Consider the following 19,831-nt stretch of genomic DNA (forward strand, 5'->3'; position numbering starts at 1 on the left):
ACGCAAATGCAGTGCTAGAAAAGTATAAATGTGGGCCTTAGTGGCTCAAGAAAAGTGGCGCGGCACTGGGGACCACGACCTTTCTTAAAAATGCCCCTTTGTATTTTTACATACAGGTCAGTGCAGACCACACTCTAGGATCATTTATGTTCCATTGGTGAGCAGAAACAGCATTGAGAGTTTTTTGTGGAAATGGGTATCTTTGCTTACACCACAGAGTCATCCACAGGAGTACTCTGAGTAGGATTTCTGTACACACTTGGATCGGTACGTCTTCTGTCTCTTGAGGGAGTATTTCCATAAACAGTAAAAGGTCTAGAACAAATACCTGTTTTACTCTTATGTTAGTGTTGAACTTTTGTGTTTTGTGACTTTTGGGTGCTGAAACCTGTTAATGCTTTTAAAGCTAGGCTTCAGGTTTACTAGTTGCCGTAGTAAGCCTTCCATCCTCAGTTTCTCCCACTGGACATTTTTACACTATCGAAGACTGCAGTATAGTGTAGGGAAGCGTCATAGAAGACCGCCTTCTTTGTCACCATGAACATCGACACCAGTGTCCGCAGAACGAAGATTTGATTGGTAGTTGGGCACCCAGCTCTGAAAACTCCACGCACTTGAGAAATGATGGCATTGTCTTCCAGCCTATTTTGTAAGGATTGTACAACTGAATATTGAGGCTAAGAATATCAAGATGCAAGAATATTGTGGACTAAATATCGATGATCAACATATCGAAAGGTATGCACATATATTGGAAGTATAGATTTAACATTCTGAACTCCATATCTTCATACCATGAAGATATATATATATATATTTATATATATGTATATATATATATATATATATATATATATATATATATATATATTGTCATGAGCAATCAGGGATAAAAAATCTGTACTTACCAACCCATCGATAGTTTGGATTTGATATTTTATGCTCAATATGTGTACACCTCAACATTCTAGCTATGAAGTGCAGGGCTCAATACCAGTGGCAGCCGGCAGCTTTAGGAGGGAGGGGGCGGGCGGGAAGCACACACACACACACACACACAATTCTTTCACACACAGACACGCATGCACGCACGCACGCACATCCATTAACAACACTCATACCATTCAAACATGCACGCACACACCAAACATTCATTTTAAAAGATCGCACACAGTCATTCTTTCACACACACACGCACGCACGCATGCACATCCATTAACAACACTCATAACACTCAAACATTCCTGCGCGCACCAAACATTCAATTTAAAACTTCACACACATATACACACACACACTTACCTTCAGCCTCCAGGTCCCAGGAGGGTTGGGACTGCTGCCTTCCCTCATTGGCTGACCTTAGCCAATGAGGGAAGGCAGCAGTCCCAGCCTCGTCACAGAGTCTGATGGGGTCAGTGAGACTGCTGGCCCCACCCCATTCTGGGACGAAGTGTCACTGATTGACATTCACCCTGGGCGCTTCTGGGCTTAAACCTGAAGCGCCCAGGGAGAGTGTCAATTGGAGACGCTTTCCTCGTCACCCAGGGGAGGGCCTCGAGGCACCTTTGCTGAGCCAAGGAGGTCACGCCCATAGGAGCTGTGACCTCCTCAGCCCAGCAAAGTTCAGCTCAGGCAGCCAGGAGTGTGCGCAAATCGCACATGTCTGCTTCTGGCTGCCTGACCTGAGCATGAAGAGTGTCTGTCAGGCTGACCTTTGTTCAGCCTGACAGACACTCTTCATGGGGGGCAAAAGGTGGGGGGGGCGTGGCCCCTCCGCCCTAAAGGACGGGCCGCCACTGGTCAATACTTTTTTTGCGAAAATGGCCTTTTCCTTATTTATGATGATGGTATAGCTTCTGGGATTGTTGACTTGGAGTTTGCAGATGTACCACAGGATGCGGGGAGTGTCAGTATCCATGCCGTCAGTTGGAAAATGGATATGTACACTAAATACAAGGACCGACCTATACACCCAGTATGGAACCTGGGTCAAGAAATAAGCTATGGCCCAGTAGGTTAACACCCAACTGGTACCTGATTCGCTATTGGTGTGGTAATGTATGAATAAATGCAATTATAAGCTGATAGTACAATGTCAGCGTGATTTATTATTTTCACAATGACATGACTTCATAAAATCAGTGCAGGCAGCACAAGATGCAGAAAATGCTAAGTGCAAAAGTATGATATTTACGTATATACATCCGAAAAACACAAGTTAGCAATCCACACTGAGTTCCAACATCAACATGAGTTGAAAGGGAACTAATCCGCAGGCCTCAGGACACTGCTGACCGAGTGATATCCTACAAATTAAAAATAGCGCCTTTTATGTCCTACCAACGAAAAAAAAAAAAGATATATATGCTACTCATACCTCGAACGGAAGCAACTATCGGAATTACCACAAATGCAAAACCATAGGAAGAATCACGGTGGTGGTCCGTTAATCGATCACAGATAAAACAAATTGTAAGTGTTAGAACTTTTTGGTTTTTGATTTCATTGGAAGTACTTTAAACTCATTTCTCACAATGGAGGAACCATCATTGCTCGGGTGGCTAATTTATTGAAAGGAAGTTCCACTCAACACATTGTTTCGGTTTTGAATGGTCCACATTACAAAATCCAGGAACCATCCAGTCATTTTTGCTAACGTGACTTTCTATCTTTCGTTTCCCAGTTGAAGGATTTTGATTAACTGTTGTCTGCTGTGCCCAGGCCAAGTGGAAGAGAGGCACATGATACTTTGTTGCCTTATGTTGTTGCATTGTCATGAGAGCTCCATGTAAAGTTACAAAGTAGCGTGTGCCTTTCCTCAAGCCTACTGTACTGTAATGCTAAATCCCTTCTGCGCACACCAGAGGCGCTGTTCCTGATTGTTAATGATGGGTGTTTAATGAAAATTTAGACATCTTCACGGAATCATTAACATTCCTACAAATGAGACAGAAGTTTGCTGTTTGGGACTGCCACAGTTCGAAATGGATCTGTGCTTTGGATATTGGCCTGGCCATAGGCATCTGTAAAGTGGCAGCAGTAGCAGGGGTGCGGCGGGCCCTCACGCAAGCACGGAAAATGGCCCTTTTGACTGCTGTGTGGATGGTAAAACACAGGTTGCTTGGACAGAATATCGGAAAGATAAATATTATGCGACATAATATCGTGTCAAGAATCTTGAGAACCAAAAATAAAATAAAGGTAAGTTTCTATAGGTAAGCAAAGTTTTATTATAGATATAAATCCAGACATATGTGTGTATATATATATATATATATATATATATATATATATATATATATATATATATATATATATACTATTCTTAACTCCACCTTCACGTACCCTCAAGATATATTTTTCTATCTTGAGGGTACATAAAGGTGGCGTTACGAATAGAAAATCCATGCTTACCTATCTTATCTATTTGCACTTCCCTTCAAATTTTTTGGCTCCAAATATTTTTGACACGATATTCTGTTCACACTATATTTTTGTTTTGACCTTCTGTTAATGATCCAAAATACAGCAATTATCAGGGTTCAATGGGTCCCTCTGGGCCCCTGGTGAGACTGCACCTGCTGCACCCAAAGGGAACGTAGCTCACATTTCTGTAATGCTATGCGTGAGGGACAAGAAAAAATAGTTTCTTTAATGCAGTCAAGTGATCTTTGTGTTTGACCTGTCAGGGAAGAAGCAAAATAGTGACTCCTGTGGATTATTTTAGACAGACATCCCCGCTGAGGGGGGTTGGTACCGGGAAGGAGTGAGAGATGTACCGGACCAAAAAGCAGGTCTGTAAAAGATTTGTTTCTGTTGTTATTGGTAGTATTATAATTAAGCGCATGTTCACTAAAGCCCAGTGACACTGAGAACAAAAGACTAAAAAAGAACTAAAAGAAGGACTGGGCCCAAAAGGAAACAAGGTGATGCTGTAGTGCACATTTCATGGATGGGTTTCCCACCGCAGAAAGGTTCAAGAATCCCTAATATCAATACATTGTTCTGCAATGCGACTTTTGCCTCCTAGGTTTACCAAAAATGAGAGAAAAAAGTGTTTAGAAACAGTATTAAACCGGAAAAACTTTCCAGGCCATTCTGGAATAGTGAGATTTAAAACCACCTATGAAAAACCAATACTGAGCCTTGCCGTTTCCCATTGGCGGTTTTACTTTCTGATTCCGAGTTCCCCAGGTCAGTAGGAAGGACAAGCGGGAACGGTTTTACAAAACTGAGAAAACACAAGGAGGAATTTGGGATGAGAAAAATGGCTGGACCAAGAGCTAAGAGCATACATTCAGAATTCCTCTTCCACCTGAGTCTATTTAATGATGCACTCTGAATTAGCAGTGTTATATATAATCATTATTTAACACCAGGACAGAAGGGAAACTAGTTACACGTCAGCGTGCACAAATCTGTAGTCCAATGGGCAGGCATTGATTTTTCAATCTATACCCTGCGGGTGGTAAATGCTCAACAGCCAGGACCAGTACAGGAGTATACAGTGCCATTAGTTAAATTCTGCTAATGCCTTCGTCTTGCAAGGGGGGCTGTGTTTATTACTCCAGGGACTACTTGGCCCCACCTTGTTAGTGTGCTGTAGTTGGCCAACTAATACTGCCATAAGAATTCACCAGGATCCAAGTGGCCATAGACATGGAAGGGGGAGGGGCTTAGAGGAAGAATGATGCTGGTCAGGGTTTGGCTGCAGTTTAATGCTGAAATGATGACAAAGTTTGAGAAAAGGGGTGCGGTGTTACTTGGTGAGGGCTTCAGCGGGTCCTAGAGCGTAGGCCAACAGGAGGCCGGAGGGACAGAAAGGGAAATAGGGGAGTATATCACTGGAATGGATGGCTGTAACTAGTTAGGACAGAATGCAAATAAGTTAAATACATTTGCTCACGGCAGAGAAAAGGATAATGTTTTGGTGTCAAAAGGAGGATGACTGTGAAAGTTTAGGGGGATGGATTACATATGGACTGACCTATTCTCAGTGCAAGCCGTAAATTACTTTCAATCTTTTTATTATCCTATAAGTAAATTTTACATAAGTGGCATCGATCCTTTCCTAATATCTACCCCCACTACAGCTCATACCCATGGGCACAAGGAACACCATGCCCTTAGGTAAATTTTTAGTATACTCACTTATATCCGGTCAGCAGCGGCTGGCACTGCTTGGCGCGGGTTCGGGTGGACTCTCCACATGGTGGCTTGCACAGGCTCCACTCACTCCATTCTGACCAAAAGTTGCCTTCCGCTGCAAAGTACAGTGGTAAGAAATGGTATATCAGCTGTGAAGACCCTCAGGGAGACCATTGAAACAATACTCAGCAGTTCATACTATCCAAAATATGTGGGTAGTTTCAGTGGAATGTTGCTGACCAGGCAGGGAAAAGTGCACTACGACTAAACCAAATACCCTATGGGGCTTTATTCATGGTACGTAGTGAAACAATTAATTAATAAAAATAAATAATAAGCAAAAGTTCATTGAAAATGTAGTACTTTATTTTGGGCATCTATATTAAATTAACAAACACGGAATACCTAAGTCTATGTGTGTCTGTGTGCTTGCATTGGTTAGGAAGTAGTCCACCAGGTCACAGCATTATGGACCTTTTCTGTATCTCTGAACTCTAACCCATGTTCCATTGGGAAAAGATGGCGTTGAGGACTCACCTACCTTTGCAAATTAGATACTTTTTCTTTTTGAGAAGGCATACTGGGCATTGATCTTTTGATTGCTAATAGATGTTTTGGGGCGTTCCAAGTCTCTAGCCCACACCACCTGCCAGAGAAAGCCTTGAGCAGCTCCACTTCGCTAACCAGATAGTCATGTGCTAAATGGTGACCTCGGTGCTCAAATTTGGACTCCCTGCTACAGTGAAACCTCAGATCAAAGTGATAAAAGATTCTCATTTTTATAATCTGAGCAAAGTAAGCTCTCAAATAGTTCCCACAATTGGTGGAAAGTGCTGATGCATTGCCAAATTCTTCTTCCGGGCAACACCAGTAGCAGTTATACAGTTCAGATTTTCCCCCACCCAACCTACACATAAAATAGGGATGGCAGAAGGGAAAAGCCTACCTTAAAATCTGTCCCTAGGAGAGCTGATGAAGATATGCCGTATGACAACAGAGGGCTGTGTTGTCCGATAGTAAAACCACTGTAGATTTCATGATGGCTCAATGCCAGAGGCAGTCCCTTACAGAAAAGATAGATGTTGCATGACACAGGTGGTAAAATGCTCTGATTGTCAAAATCTGAGCCCAGTAACTCCTGTCTGCTCTGAGACTCCCTAAAATATTCCCAAATGTGACTGCATAACTTTAGCCTTGCTCTGAACATTCTACAAACATCTTTAAACTTCGAGACAACACACACCTGAGATCCTCATTGGTGACTAGGCCCATTTGTCCTTCTCTTCTTGAACCCATTTAGGGACATACCTACTGCCTGCTTCCACTGACCAATGTAACCAGAAGTCCACCAATCCCATGCAGATGCTGTGTTGGTTAAACTCGACAGTATAGTTGACAAAAGCCTTTATTGACAGGCAAAGTGAGTAAAGTGGCAAATATTGGCAGCCCAGGCTTATCAGACAAGCGTATGGGTAGGCGTCAGCTGCTCCCAACAGAAGTTCTGATTCACACTTTTGTGAAACTGCTTCAGCTGTGTGCTGTGGACATCTCAAGAGCTAGTATGTGCTATGACTTCCTTCCAAGAGGTCTGTAAGAAGTCAGGTGCCCCTACCTCAAGGTGGCTGCTTTGGTTGGACTCTTTATCGCTCCAATCAAACTGTGGGCAGAGAAATCCCAAGGTTAAGATCTTAGAGATAGGGAAGCAGGCATGACAGTAGATACGTCCAGTTGTCAATCAACAAGGCAGCCCATGCCCTCTCATTGGGTATCTTCTGAGTCTTGTAGTTCAGGCAAAGGTTTTGTGTCACATTTTCTCCTCCTCAGAATTTAGACTTTTGTTATCAGGACTCCACAATGGATTAGCATCCCTCGAGCTAGGGGTCCAATGAGGGCTATTAAGGCTTTCAGATCTCCATGGGGAGACCCAGAGATACTAGAACTTGTATTTCCACAGTGAAAAAGGATCCTGATACTTAACTTTTCCAGGAAGATCAGAGCACCCCTATGAACGTCGCCTTTCTTCCAAGTATTACTGCCACATGTCTGCTCAACAATTAGTTTATATTGAGTCTTCAATATGTTCCATTAATATCTTTGAATTTTGCCAAATTCTGATCTCTTGAGGTGGGTCCTTTCTTTCTTCAAAAATATTGGCCCAGATTTAAACTCTGTTTGCGCTGAATTAGTGTCATTTTTTATGTTAATTCAGCGCAAACTTAACTCCATATTTATATTATGATGCTAGACTAGTCTACGGCCAGAATATTGGCGTTGAAGCCATTTTTTGGATGCGTGAAACCACCTTGCGTCAATGAGATGCAAGGTGTGCGTTCCCAATTACTCTAAGGAGCTAGCGCCTTATTTATCCTCCTATGCAAAAATGGTGCACGGGAAGGAAGCGAGCCTAAATAATGGCACTAAGCACCATGTTCAAGTTCAGATGCAATATGCACAGAAACCAGTGTTTGCATGGGCTATGCCTGAGCCAAGTGCTATTTCAAGAGTGTTTTATTGTGCTTTTATGCAATAGGAAAATTAAATAACATAAATGAAAAGAAACAATACATTGAAGGGGACCATCAAATCAAGTGGGAACAGTAGTTTAGGATATAGCATGGGGAGTCGGTCCACATTTGTAAAAGTAGAGGGTAGTGATAAGTGTATTAGTTTGCAATGGGGAGGTGAGGTTCATAAGTGTATGTATTGTGACGGAGCATTTTTTTGATGTTGTGGTGAATGATTAAGGTACCTCAGTTGTAGGTGAATGAGACAGAGTAAAAGAGCAGAGGCGAGAGAAGAGAAGAAGAAGGTGATAGGGGTGAAAAGTAAGGAGTACATGGGGAAGGGTGTGTGGGTAGAGAAAGGAGGGGCTGGGAGAGCAGGGAAAGGAGGCGAAGGGTGGGATAATGAGTGAATGAATGCATGAAGGATCAAGTGATCAGATGATCGTAGTTACATAGATGAGTAAGACATAAAGCTGTCCTGTTTGCACCAGAGTTTACCATTCTTCATTGGTGTTGTCTTCACGTATCATTTTAGTGAGTTACAGGCATGTCTGGTGAATTGGACCCATTCCCACCATGTGTGGGGGAATAGCTTTGATGAGACTTTCCATTCATTGAGGATAACTTTAAGGCCAAGTGTGACTAGAATGTCCCATAGAAGATGCTCTGCTTTGTTTAATGCCCGTTTAATGTCAGTGGGGAGGATGCCCAGTGTAATGGCAGCTAAAGAAGGAGTCCATTTTGTATGAAGTATTTGAGCTATTGTACACTGATGTCCGGCCGGAACCTTTCGGTGGGGGTGCACTGCATTAGTATGTGTTTTAAGTCTCCTGTTTCCTTCTCACAGCTCCAGCATGTGTCGGAGGATCGGAGGCCTAGTTTATAAAGTTTGGCCGGAGTCCAGTGGGCCATATTGGCAATCCAGTATCTGCTTTGTGCTAGTGATAAGGTTATTATGTTGGAAATTAGGTTACTCCAGGTAGATGGGCAGTCCGGTAAGACCTTTGGAGTGTTGTTGGAGTCTGATAGTAGAGTTTCCCTCATGTCTTGTGTTAGTTTATTTAGTGAGGTGTATTTGGGGGATAGGAGGGAGTACGGTTTGGAAGCTGGGTGACCGCCTTAGGTAAATACGTCTAATATGTTGGGTAGGTCAGTGGGTGGGGGAGTTAGAGGTTTATGTTTGGCATAAGTGATTTTATTTTAAGGAAGTGGTAAAAGTCTAGATCGTTTAGGTCAAATCTGTCTTTAATTTGAGAGAATGGTATGGGTTCTGAGGGGGTGCCAGTATCTCTCACCAGGAAAATATATTTTTCTGCCCATTTCTCTATATACATCATTCTCCCTTCTGGTTTCATTGTGCACTAGAAAGGCTTGATATATGAGTATTTAATTTTGTTGAGTAGTCTGTTGTCAATTTTTCGGATTGCCTGTGCTGTGCTGGATAGAATGTTTATAGAGTGGTGTGTTTTAATTTGTTTGATGATTAGAAATGGACTGAGAGATAAGGGTTTAGCGAGGGGTTGGTAGGGGTTAGGAGCCAGTCGCTCTCCTGTTTTGCTAGGAAGGCATGTTGGTATCTCCGGTAGTTGGGTAAGTTCAGGCTGCCAAGTTTTTTAGGAAGTTTCAGTTTCTTTAGAGCATTTCTGGGTTTTTTAAGACTACCAGAGGAATTTGGTAAGTAATGCGTCTATTTTAGTAAAAAAGGTGTCTGAGAGGTATATGGGGGAGATGCTGATTAAAAAGTTAATGAGGGGGGTAATCATCATCTTGATAGATTCTATTCTACTCCTGGTTGACAATTTGTTTAAGCTATATTTGATGCTATCTAGCGTCTTTTTCTTGTTGAGATCGATGGAGTCTTTAAGTTTATGGGTGAACCATATACCCAGATACTTTATCTTATCTGTGGCCCATTTGAGTCCATGGGCATCCTTGTCTGGTGAAGTAAAAAGGGATTAGACAATTTTCAATTGATGTTTATTCTAGCTTTTGGTTCTTTGTATAGAGCAAGGATCATTTTTGAGAGAGCAGGGCCAAAGTTGAAGAAAGTGTGTGAGGCTTGGGGGAATGTCCACGACACCTCATCAAAGGCCTTCTCTGCATCTAATGATATCGTGCAGGTTGGTTGGTGCAGGAGTTTGCCTATTTTAATCTCATCGCTAAAAAGTCTGATATTATCTGCGATAAATATTCCTTTGATAAATTCTAATTGGGAGGGATGTATTATGTTTTTGAGAATGGCCTCTATTCTGAGGGCTAGGATCTTGGCGTATATTTTGCAATCTGTGTTTATGAGGGATATGGGTCAGTAGTCCTTGGGATTGGATGGGTGTTTCCCTTCTTTGGGTATAAATGTTATGGATGCCTCTGCGGCGGAGCCCTCAACAGAGCCAGTGGAGGAGAAGTGGGCGAATAAGTCTTCTAAGGGAGTGATTAGGGAGGTACCCCAAGTTTGACAGAATTACGCTAGGAAGCCGTCTGAGCCCAAAGCCTTCCTGGCTTTCATTGTTTTGATCTTGTTTAGGATTTCTTTGCAGGAAATCAGTTGTTGTATTGATTCTTTTTTTGATTCATCTTTCTTAGTTACATTAATTTTGTTGAGGTAGTTTAAGTATATCTCATAAAATGTGTTATTACTCTTGGAGTAGAGGGTATGGTAATATTTTTCAAAAGTATTTAGGATGTCCTTCTCGTTTGTCAATGTGATGCCATGTTGTTGGTTACAGAAGTTATTCTTGTCTTCTGGCAGGTCTGTTTTAAATAAGTTACAAGTATTTTTGCCTGCTTTATTACGTCCACAGAAGTTGGTGCCTACATATTTTTGGACTATTAGGTGGACTTTGTTACTCAGAATCTTGTTGTATTCATACTTGAGTTTAGTTAGTTTTATTGATTTTTGTCTTTGGTGAATTTGAGACGTTTCCCTAATGCTTTTATTTTTTGTTGTAGTTGGTCTAAGGTTTTGTTGTCTAGTTTGTTTTTCTTTGACATGCTTAATCCTGTGCCAACACATAGTGCATTTCAGAGCATCCAAATGATTTGTGCATTTGGACCAGAAGACCTATTGAGTTCTATGTATTCATCAATCTCTTTTTTGATTATTTCCTTGAAGGAGGGTTCCTCCAGGAGGAGATCGTTTATTCTCTATGTTTTTGTTCCTGGTGTATTGCATGCAATATTGTACAGTAATGAAATACAAGGATGTCTGAGACTAGGATTGGTTCAATTGTTGGGAAAGAGGTGGTTGGGACGTGAGTTTCGTAAATTAAGATATAATTGATGCTAGAGAATGTATTGTGCAGATTGGAGAAAAATGGGTACTCTTTCACTGTGGGATTGAATAGTCTCCAAATGTCTTTAAGTTTAAGAGAACTGCACATGTTTATCATTTATTTATGGGATTTTTTGGGGTTTAAATTGACATGCAGGATTCCTGTCAAGGGTGGCACCTCAGGGTAAATTGGGAGGTAAAGTTGAGAGTTTTTTATTGAGATTAATCCAAAAGGTAGGGTTGTCGTTATTGGGGGCATAGATGTTCACGACTATAATTTCACTGTTGTCCCTCTGTAATTTAGTAAGAAGCCACCTGCCTTCGGTTTCTGCTTCTGAGGACAGGACAGTGAGGCCGGAGGGTTTCGAGATAACGGTGATCAGCCCATTGTTTTGTGGGGGGCTGGGGCGCATGATAAGTCATTAACACATGCTTTTTTTAGGAGGATTACCTCCTTCATGGCCCCCTTGGTTTCCTGAAGGAGAATGAGGTCCCCCTAAAGTTTGTGTGTATAGTTTAGGATTTTCTGTCATTTAGTTGGGTGATTCAGACCCTTGACATTAAGGGAGAGTATATTTATATTTTTCATTTCTGTGGGAGGTGAGTCTTCTTGTCAAACTAACCAGCTAAATGCCAGTTATTGTTTGCCGGTGAGGTGAGGGTAGGAGGGGGAGTGGGCAGGTGGATTTGAAGGGATGGTATGGGTGAGGGGAAACGGAATGGGTGACAGAGGAAGGGGAGGGGGGAGGGATGAAGGAAAGGAGATAGTAGAGTAGCATAGTACAGGAAAGGAGGAAAGATATGAAAGGTAAAAAGAACATGGGAGAAGAAAATGATAGTATAGTGATTGATTAAATATTTGTGATGAGAATCTAGATACCATGGAGAGGTATCCAACAAAACCGAAAAAAATCTAACTGAATTGGTGATGGAGGTCACATGTAGTGAAGCATTGGTCTGGAGTGCAGTCTTGCCGCGTACAGAATTGGGTGTGTACATAGAGTCACGACAGAGTCTATGTATGGTACATTTACCTATTTTGTATAGTGCCTGGAGTGCCTGGCATTGTTTCCATAGCGGTTCCTAGTGAGTTAGTTGCCATTTAGTGGGAGTGGATAATAATGTGTATTCTGTTCTTTATATTAATGTATTTGCAGGTATAGTAGTTGTAGCATATAAAGAAGGTGTAATATTTGTAGTGAGTGAGGTGGGATGGGTGTTAGTTGGTGACACATGCATCATTATGTCTGCTGAGTTATGTTTTTATGTCAACAGTTAGGGTTGTGAATGTCCCAATGTGTATAGTTTAGAAGTAAGAAAATTTGGCTCAGGTTTGTCATCCTGAGTCCAGAGATACCAAACAGTATGAGGCTGCTCCCCTGAGATCCTTTCATGCAACTGGACTTAATAGGCCGTTGCGTTCCATATCACTGTATGGGTAGAGCAACTCTCATGGGAAGTGCGAACAAGTGTGGGTGTTCGGCAATTCCGGCACCTATGCCCTAACACACACAGTAACCTGCCAAGGCAGGTGACTCTTCGGCTACAGCCACCACCGGAATCATGACCCTCGGAAAGCCTAAGCCCTCAGACTCTCTTCCTTTCATGAAAGACTCATGTGTAAATAAGCTTGCCATGGTCACTTTGGGCATGTGCGCATTCACATATAAACCACCCTACCTGGTCGTAGACATCAGCGCCTGGGTCGGAGAGCCTAACCCCCATCCATACCTGGCCCAGCCCTGGTACTCAAACCTACACAGAGGTAGTGGTGCCATTTTCTAAAACCCGTATGGATGGTATGGGCACTTTCACTCTGCATTAGCAGAGGGAATGGCCTTCGAGTTCCTAGGCTCTTGGGTCATATGGTGCCCAGCTGAGGTTAGGCACCTTCCGGGCTAATGCGCCAGTGTACCACACAGGGGGTCTCCAGCACATGGGTATGCTGGTACGGGCCAGCTGTGCCGGGCTCATACTTTACCCTGCCCTCCAGACCTAAGGGACACTCTGGGTCCAACCATGACTGGTCCCGCACACGTTCGTCAGCACAGTCTCCCCACTTGGGAAACACCTTTGCTTGCATCCCTACCCTGTCTACACAGGGGGCCGATGTTCATGGCCCACAGCCACATATCAGGGAACCAACTTTCCCTTTGAGATCCGGCTGGCTCCCTTCCAGTAGAGATCCTCCACAGGGGGTCCACCCCTACCTGGGCATGTCATTCGGGATGTACCCGCCTGGCTGAATGTAGACCACTGACCCCTATACTGGGATCTTCAGGGAGCAGTGTAGAGACAACTTAAGTCTAATCCCTACTCAGGTGCCCACAGCTCCCACAGGCCTACTCAATCAGGCCTTGGACGTGACCATTGTTGTTGCCAATGGGGGCAGCACTTGCACCAGAATTCCCCTTAGCAACCAGGGCCACCCCTCCACCCACAGGTATCTAGTATCACCTATTGTATGGGGCTAGCAGGGGTGCGGCACTTCATCTATGTCCTCCCCACCAACCCTATCTTCGGTATCACAGGATGGTCACTTTCCTTCTGCCAGACAGCAGGGAAGTGTCCAAACTCATAAGGCTCGGCACAGGGAGACAGCATAGGCTGGGAGGAAAAAGCCAATAGAGTGGTTTTACTACTGACTCACATTTTTAAAGAAAGCGTCATCATCTTAAAAAATCGGGCCATAATTACCTTGATTTCTCTTAGTGAAGCCCCCAGGTATCCTAGCTATTTCACACATCTTTACCACTCAATGTGCTTTTGGAGGGTTCTTGAGACCCTCCCACTGGGAGGGTGCACAACCACTTGCCATTCCATCAGCCCCACAAAGGTTGGGACACTTAGATGCTTATAAAGATGAACAGAGAAGGCAACAGAAGAAACCCTGTTCAGGCAAGCAGAGAGACTCACTTCACAATTCAGAACATGTATAGTTTGTCACTGTTGTGGCAATGGAGGGTCTATGGATTTAAGGGTGTGTGATTCTGCATGTCTGTGGATGTGTGTGAGTATTTTTGGTGTGTGTAAGTTTATGTAAGCATTTGTGTGTGTATGTGTGTAAGCGTACATGAGTCTATGTATGTGTGTGTAAGAGTGTGTTTTAAGTGTTTGTGTGTGAGTGTGTGTGCGAGCAAGTGTTTGTGTGTATAGGTGTAATTGTGTGTGTATTTATGTGGGTGTCTGAGCATGTTTTAACTGTGTGTGTGAGTATGTGTGAGAGAAAGTATTTTTGTGTGTAGTGTATATCTGTTTGTGTGAGGGTTTTGTGTGTGTGATTGTGTGTGAGAGAGAGAGCATGTTGCAAGTGCTATTTTGTGTTTGTAAGTATTTGTGTGTGTGTTTTGTGTGTAATTGTGTGCGTGCGTGTTTGTATGTGCAAGTGTATATGTGTCTGTGTGTGTAACAGCATGATTTAAGTGTTTTTTGTGTGTCTAAGTGTGTATGGGTGTGTGTGTGTATTTGTGTGTGTGGGTGTAAGTGCGCATGTGGGTGTGTGTAATTGTGTAAGAGCGTGATTTAAGTTTTTGTGCGTGTAAGTATTTGTGTGTGTTTGTGCGTTGGTGTACGTGTGTTTGTGTGGGTATGACAAATGTACAGGGCGAAGTATAAGCAAGAGCACAGTCGCCACATGCACAGGTGTTTGTAGAGTGAGTGCACACTCCAGCAGTACTCACAGAATCTGCAGAGGTTGATGTTGTAGCAGCTCTGGTGCTCAATGGTGGAACCAGCGCACACCTGCCCATCGTGCTGAGGCTGCTCACAGCGACGAGTGCGCTTCTGGATGCCGATTTTCTTGGTACATTTGATCGTAAGCCCGATCCTCTCACATGGGCCCCAGTTGGTCCACTCGCTCCAGCGCCCATCCACTGGGAGGCATAGGGAGAGAACAGAGATCAGTGGTCAGAATCCCATGAACTGGGCCAACAAAGCACTATTGAGGAAGAAGGGTCAAGGGCTGTGAGGGGGCAAACCTTAGTGGATAACCACTCTTTAAAAGGTGGTAAGTCAGTTATCTTTTCAGGTGAAAAGCCATAAAATTCTATGCCTAAAGTGAGACATTACAATTTTAGGTCTGGGTTGAAGAGGCCCTGACCTCATGTTTTCCCAACAGTTCACAATAAAAATACATACACATGTATCTAAATAAAGGAGCTTTGGGTCAGCCTGTTTCACCCATTGGTCTGTTCAAGTGGCATTTTCATTTTGCTTCCGCCCACCACAGCAACATCATGAGGAAATTGATCATTCGCTTTATTTACTGTGAGCAATGCTATTTTCCTTTTGGTCGCATGAGCAAATGCCTAAAAAGTGGTGCACTTCAGTACCAGGCTTGGTGGACCCATCTCTTTGTTTATCTCTGCTTTCACTTCATGATTTTTTAGTTTTGTTTTTCAAATTAAGTTTGAGTTTATTGAAAAAGAGACAAAAAGTAGTTAGAAAAATAAAATAAGAAGGATAATTAAAGGCCGTGAAAATACTTGAGTTCAATAATAATAATATGGAAAAAAAACACCGTGTCTTATAGATGTACTCTAAGGAAACCCAGGGAGACGAGAAAAAAGAGGAAATAATCCATGTATGATTGCTGGTAAACCTAATGAATGGTGACATATAATACATTTGTAAACAATGTGATCAATAATATTAAATTATTAGACACAAAAATGGAAATAAAAAGACAGTGGATAATAGATGTAAGGGTTTTTTGAGTTACATCAGGGGTTAGGATAATCTCACAGAGAACTAGGCTATATTTAGAAAAAATTTAGTAATTTGGGGGCCATAGTAAATCTCGATGTATTGCCAAAGAAATAGGTGTCAGATAGTTTGTGTCCAGTCTATGATTAAAACAAATAGCATTCCATCCAGATTGGAATGTAGCAAGTTGGGAATTTTTCCAGTTGGGTGTAATGAGATGAAAGACAACAGCTAATATTAGATCAATAAATTCAGTGCCTTGGGTATGTTCAATCCAGGCTAGAGCAAGACTCCCTAGTAAAATATTTGAGATGGAGTAAGAAATGTTAACTTTAAAAATCTTATTAACTTGGTTCCAAACCTTTGTCCAGAATAAATTAATCTCAGGGCTTTCAAAGAGTGTGTGTTTTAAATCAGCATATGAGGTGTGGGATGACCAACAAGATGTGTTCGATCGGGAAGAAAAAGGGTGCAAAATAACAGGAGTGAATAACTTACGTCGATAAATGAAAAAAAAGATTGAAGAGTATTGGCAACCCTGGTGGATTTATGAATTTTTGTCCAAAAGTTGTCCCATAAACTAAGGGGCCAGCAATCCAGAATTCCTGCTTGCTAAACTGATTCAACTTTCGATTTAGTTCTTTTTGTTGTGGGGCTTAGTGCTTTGTATATTGTGGATGCTTTGGGATTAATAGCTAGTAAAGCAAGGAGTGAGTTTGACGATGTGTAAGAGTACGGTTGATGTTGGGGATTGGATATGAGGTTCGATAGGGCGTGATGTAATAATTCGTATTGTTTGGGAAATGGCAGGGGTAGAGAGCAAGTCATTTTGAGTACTGAGAAGGGTAAAATTTGATCATTGTGAAGGAGTTGGTTATCTAGTGTATACCTTTGTTCCTCCAGGACTTCCAATAGTTAGAACGATTATTCATTTTGATGTTGTGATTGTGCCGTTTAGATTGTTGATGGAGACTAGAGAGAGAAGTATGAGTATGAGAGTAGAGGGAGGATAAACTGCGGTGTGAACAGGTGATAACAGGAGTTTGTATTTGAGGGATATGGGATGTGAAAGGAAGTATCTCCTGAAAAGTGAAATGAGTGACAGGGATCTGGGATGTTGTGGAGAGATACAAGCTGTGCTGGCACCCCACCAGCTCTGCTGACCAATGGGAGGGATCAAAGCTCTACTGACTCGTGGGAGGCATCCAAGCTCTGCTAACCACAGGGAAATATTAAAGCTGTGCTCACCAGTGAGAGCAATCACAGCTGTGCTAAACAGTGGGAAAGATCTAAGCTGTGCTGAATGATGGGAGCAATCAAAGCTGTGGTAACTGGTGGTAGGAATCTAAGCTCTCCTAATCACTTGAGGGATCCGATCTGTGTAGACTGCTTGGAGGAATCACAGATGTATTGATCACTATGAGGGATCCAAGCTGTTCTGACCTACGGAGGGGGTCAGAGGTGTGTTAGTGGCTAGAAAACAGATCTGTGCAGACTTCCAGTAGGGAGCTGAGTTGTGCTGGCTCCTGGGAGGTATCCTTGCTAGGCTGAATACTTGGAGGGTTGTGAGCTGTGTGGATTGCTGGGACAGATCATAGACATGCTGAACATGGAAGGGATCTAAGATGTACCAACCACTAGTAAACATCGGAGCGGTGCTAACTACTGTCAGAGATCTGAGAGGTGCTGACTGCTGGGACAGATCAGAGACATGATAAACACTGGGAGGGATCTAAGAAACCTCAGTTGTGCTAACTACTGGCAGAGACACTGGGAGGGATCTAAGAAACCTCAGAGTTGTGCTAACTACTGGCAGAGACCTGAGATGTGCTGACTGCTGGGACAGATCATAGACATGCTGAACACTGGAAGGGATCTAAGATGTGCCGACCACTAGTAAACATCAGAGCTGTGCTAACTACTGGCAGAGGTCTGAGATGTGCTGAATGCTGGGACAGATCAGAGAAATGATAAACACTGGGAGGGAACTAAGAAACATCAGAGCTATGCTAACTACTGGCAGAGATCTGAGATGTGCTGACTGCTGGGAAAGATCATAGACATGCTGAACACTGGGAGGGATCTAAGAAACATCAGAGCTGTGCTAACTACTGGCAGAGGTCTGAGATGTGCTGACTGCTGGGACAGATCAGAGACAAGATAAACACTGGGAGGGATCTAAGAAACATCAGAGCTGTGCTAACTACTGGCAGAGGTCTGAGATGTGCTGACTGCTGGGACAGATTATAGACATGCTGAACACTGGGAGGGATCTAAGAAACATCAGAGGTGTGCTAACCGCTGGCAGGAATCTGAGTTGTGCTAACCTCTGCGACGGATCAGAGACATGCTGAACACTGAAGGGGATCCAAGATATGCTAATCACTAAAAAACATCAGAGCTGTGCTCACAACTGGCGGGGATTTGAGTTGTGCTGGCTGCTGGGAGAGATCCATGCTAAGCTGATTGCTGAAAGGGATGCAAACTGTGCTGACTGCCTGGATGGATCTGGGTAGTGCTAACCACTGGAAGGAATCTTAGGGGCCTATTTACAAGCCCCAAGCACCACCGTTGTGTCATTTTTTTGATGCAGCGGTGCAGCTATAATCCCCTACAGTGTGCCACATTTCAAACTGGTACAATAGGACCATTGCGCCAGTTTGTAAAGCCTTGCTCCACATTATAGCTGTGCCGGGTATAATGTATGCAAGGTAGACGTTCACCCATTAAAAGCCATGCAGAACTGGCGCAGAGAAATCTACAAGATTTCACTGCATCGTTCTGTGACTTCACAGCACCACTTTTTTAATGCCTGCTCACATCAGGTGTTGAAGTGACCCTGGGCTTTTTCCTACAGGGGCCTCCTTGCATTGCTGGAGTAGGGCATTTTTTTTCTCCGCAAGTCCAGCAAGGTGTCACTATAGTGCCACAAATGTCAGAGTTTCTGACATATCTGTCAAAACATGCGCCTTGAAGCGCTGTGTCATAAATACAACGCTACCATGGTGTCGTTAAGAGGGCGCAGAGCAGTGCAAGAAATCTGATGCATCAGAGGCGATGCGTCAGATTCTTGTAAATGAGGCCCTAAGTGTGCTGTCCACTGGGAACGAACCAAGCTAAGCTCACTGCTGTGCAAAGTCCAGACTACATGAAGGAGTTCCAAACTGTGTTCGCTGCTGAGAGGAGTGTGTGATGTGTTTCAGATTTGTAGCTAAGTAAGGAATACTCTTGCACCTTTAAAAATAACAGCACAACCCTTACCTGGAGAAAGTTAGGTGTAAATATGCATTTTGCTTCCGTGGCTTGAGAGCTAGACAAGAGTGGCACAGGCAATGGTGCACCCATAACTCAGCATTAACAGTGAGGACACAACCCATGTAATGAGATGCACTAGATTGTTTTAGAACTTAGGGGCTCATTTACATGCTGTGTGCGCCGCCAGTGCGTTGCTTTTTGTAACGCATCACAGGCGCATTGTCCAGGCCCGTTTCTACAATGCCTCACAAAGCAACTTTGTGTGTCTTTTCCAGACATTGTAGATATGGTGTAAGGCAACGCAACTCAAGTTGCGCTGTTGCCTTGCATTGCGTCAGGAAAGCATTCCGTGGGTGTTGCGGTGGGTTTTCCCATGCAACACCCATGCATTTTGACCCATTCCCATATTTACAAGAATATGTGAGCCTTGGAATGTGCCAAAATCTGATGCAACAAGAGAAATATCTTTATTACTCCTAATTCTTTCCTCTTTCTATGTGTGCTGCATTTTGTATTTTGCAGCACACATAGAAAGAGGAAAAGGCCTCCATGGATTATTCAGGTGTCCCTTCCTGCACAGAAGCAATCCTGTCTGCGATGCAGGCATCCTTGTACCATGGTGCATGGGTGCCTGTGTCAGCAGTAGCCAGCCCATTGGGAGGGGAGAGGACAGAAATACACTGTATCTCATAGATAAGGCACATTTTTACCCTTTCCCTGTGGCGCAGGGCCGCACAGTACGGGCTCCGCTGACCTGCACCAAGGGGCTTGTAAATAAGCCCAGTAATTGTCCAAGAAAAGGAGTGTTGTTTTAGCCCCACACACAACAGTAGACTCTAATATGGTATGTAAGGTGAGCCAACTTGGTGTCAAGAGGGCAACGCCAAAGGACATAACACTTTCGAGGAGATTTACTGGAATAATGAAATATTGCAACTATTTTTCTAAG

General features: G+C 43.2%; 1 protein-coding gene across 1 annotated transcript in view; it reads right to left on the reverse strand.

The window, feature by feature from the left end:
* The window catches only part of CFP (complement factor properdin), a 98,450-nt gene that overhangs the window by 9,624 nt on the left and 68,995 nt on the right, over positions 1-19,831 (reverse strand). Inside the window, exons 7-8 of the mRNA XM_069209654.1 lie at positions 14,604-14,795; positions 5,152-5,263 (exon numbers count right to left, since the gene is read on the reverse strand). Coding sequence (XP_069065755.1) covers positions 5,152-5,263; positions 14,604-14,795 — 304 coding nt within the window. The remainder of the gene's footprint in view (positions 1-5,151; positions 5,264-14,603; positions 14,796-19,831) is intronic.

This window comes from Pleurodeles waltl, chromosome 10, assembly GCF_031143425.1.
Source record: "Pleurodeles waltl isolate 20211129_DDA chromosome 10, aPleWal1.hap1.20221129, whole genome shotgun sequence".
Lineage (NCBI taxonomy): Eukaryota > Metazoa > Chordata > Amphibia > Caudata > Salamandridae > Pleurodeles > Pleurodeles waltl.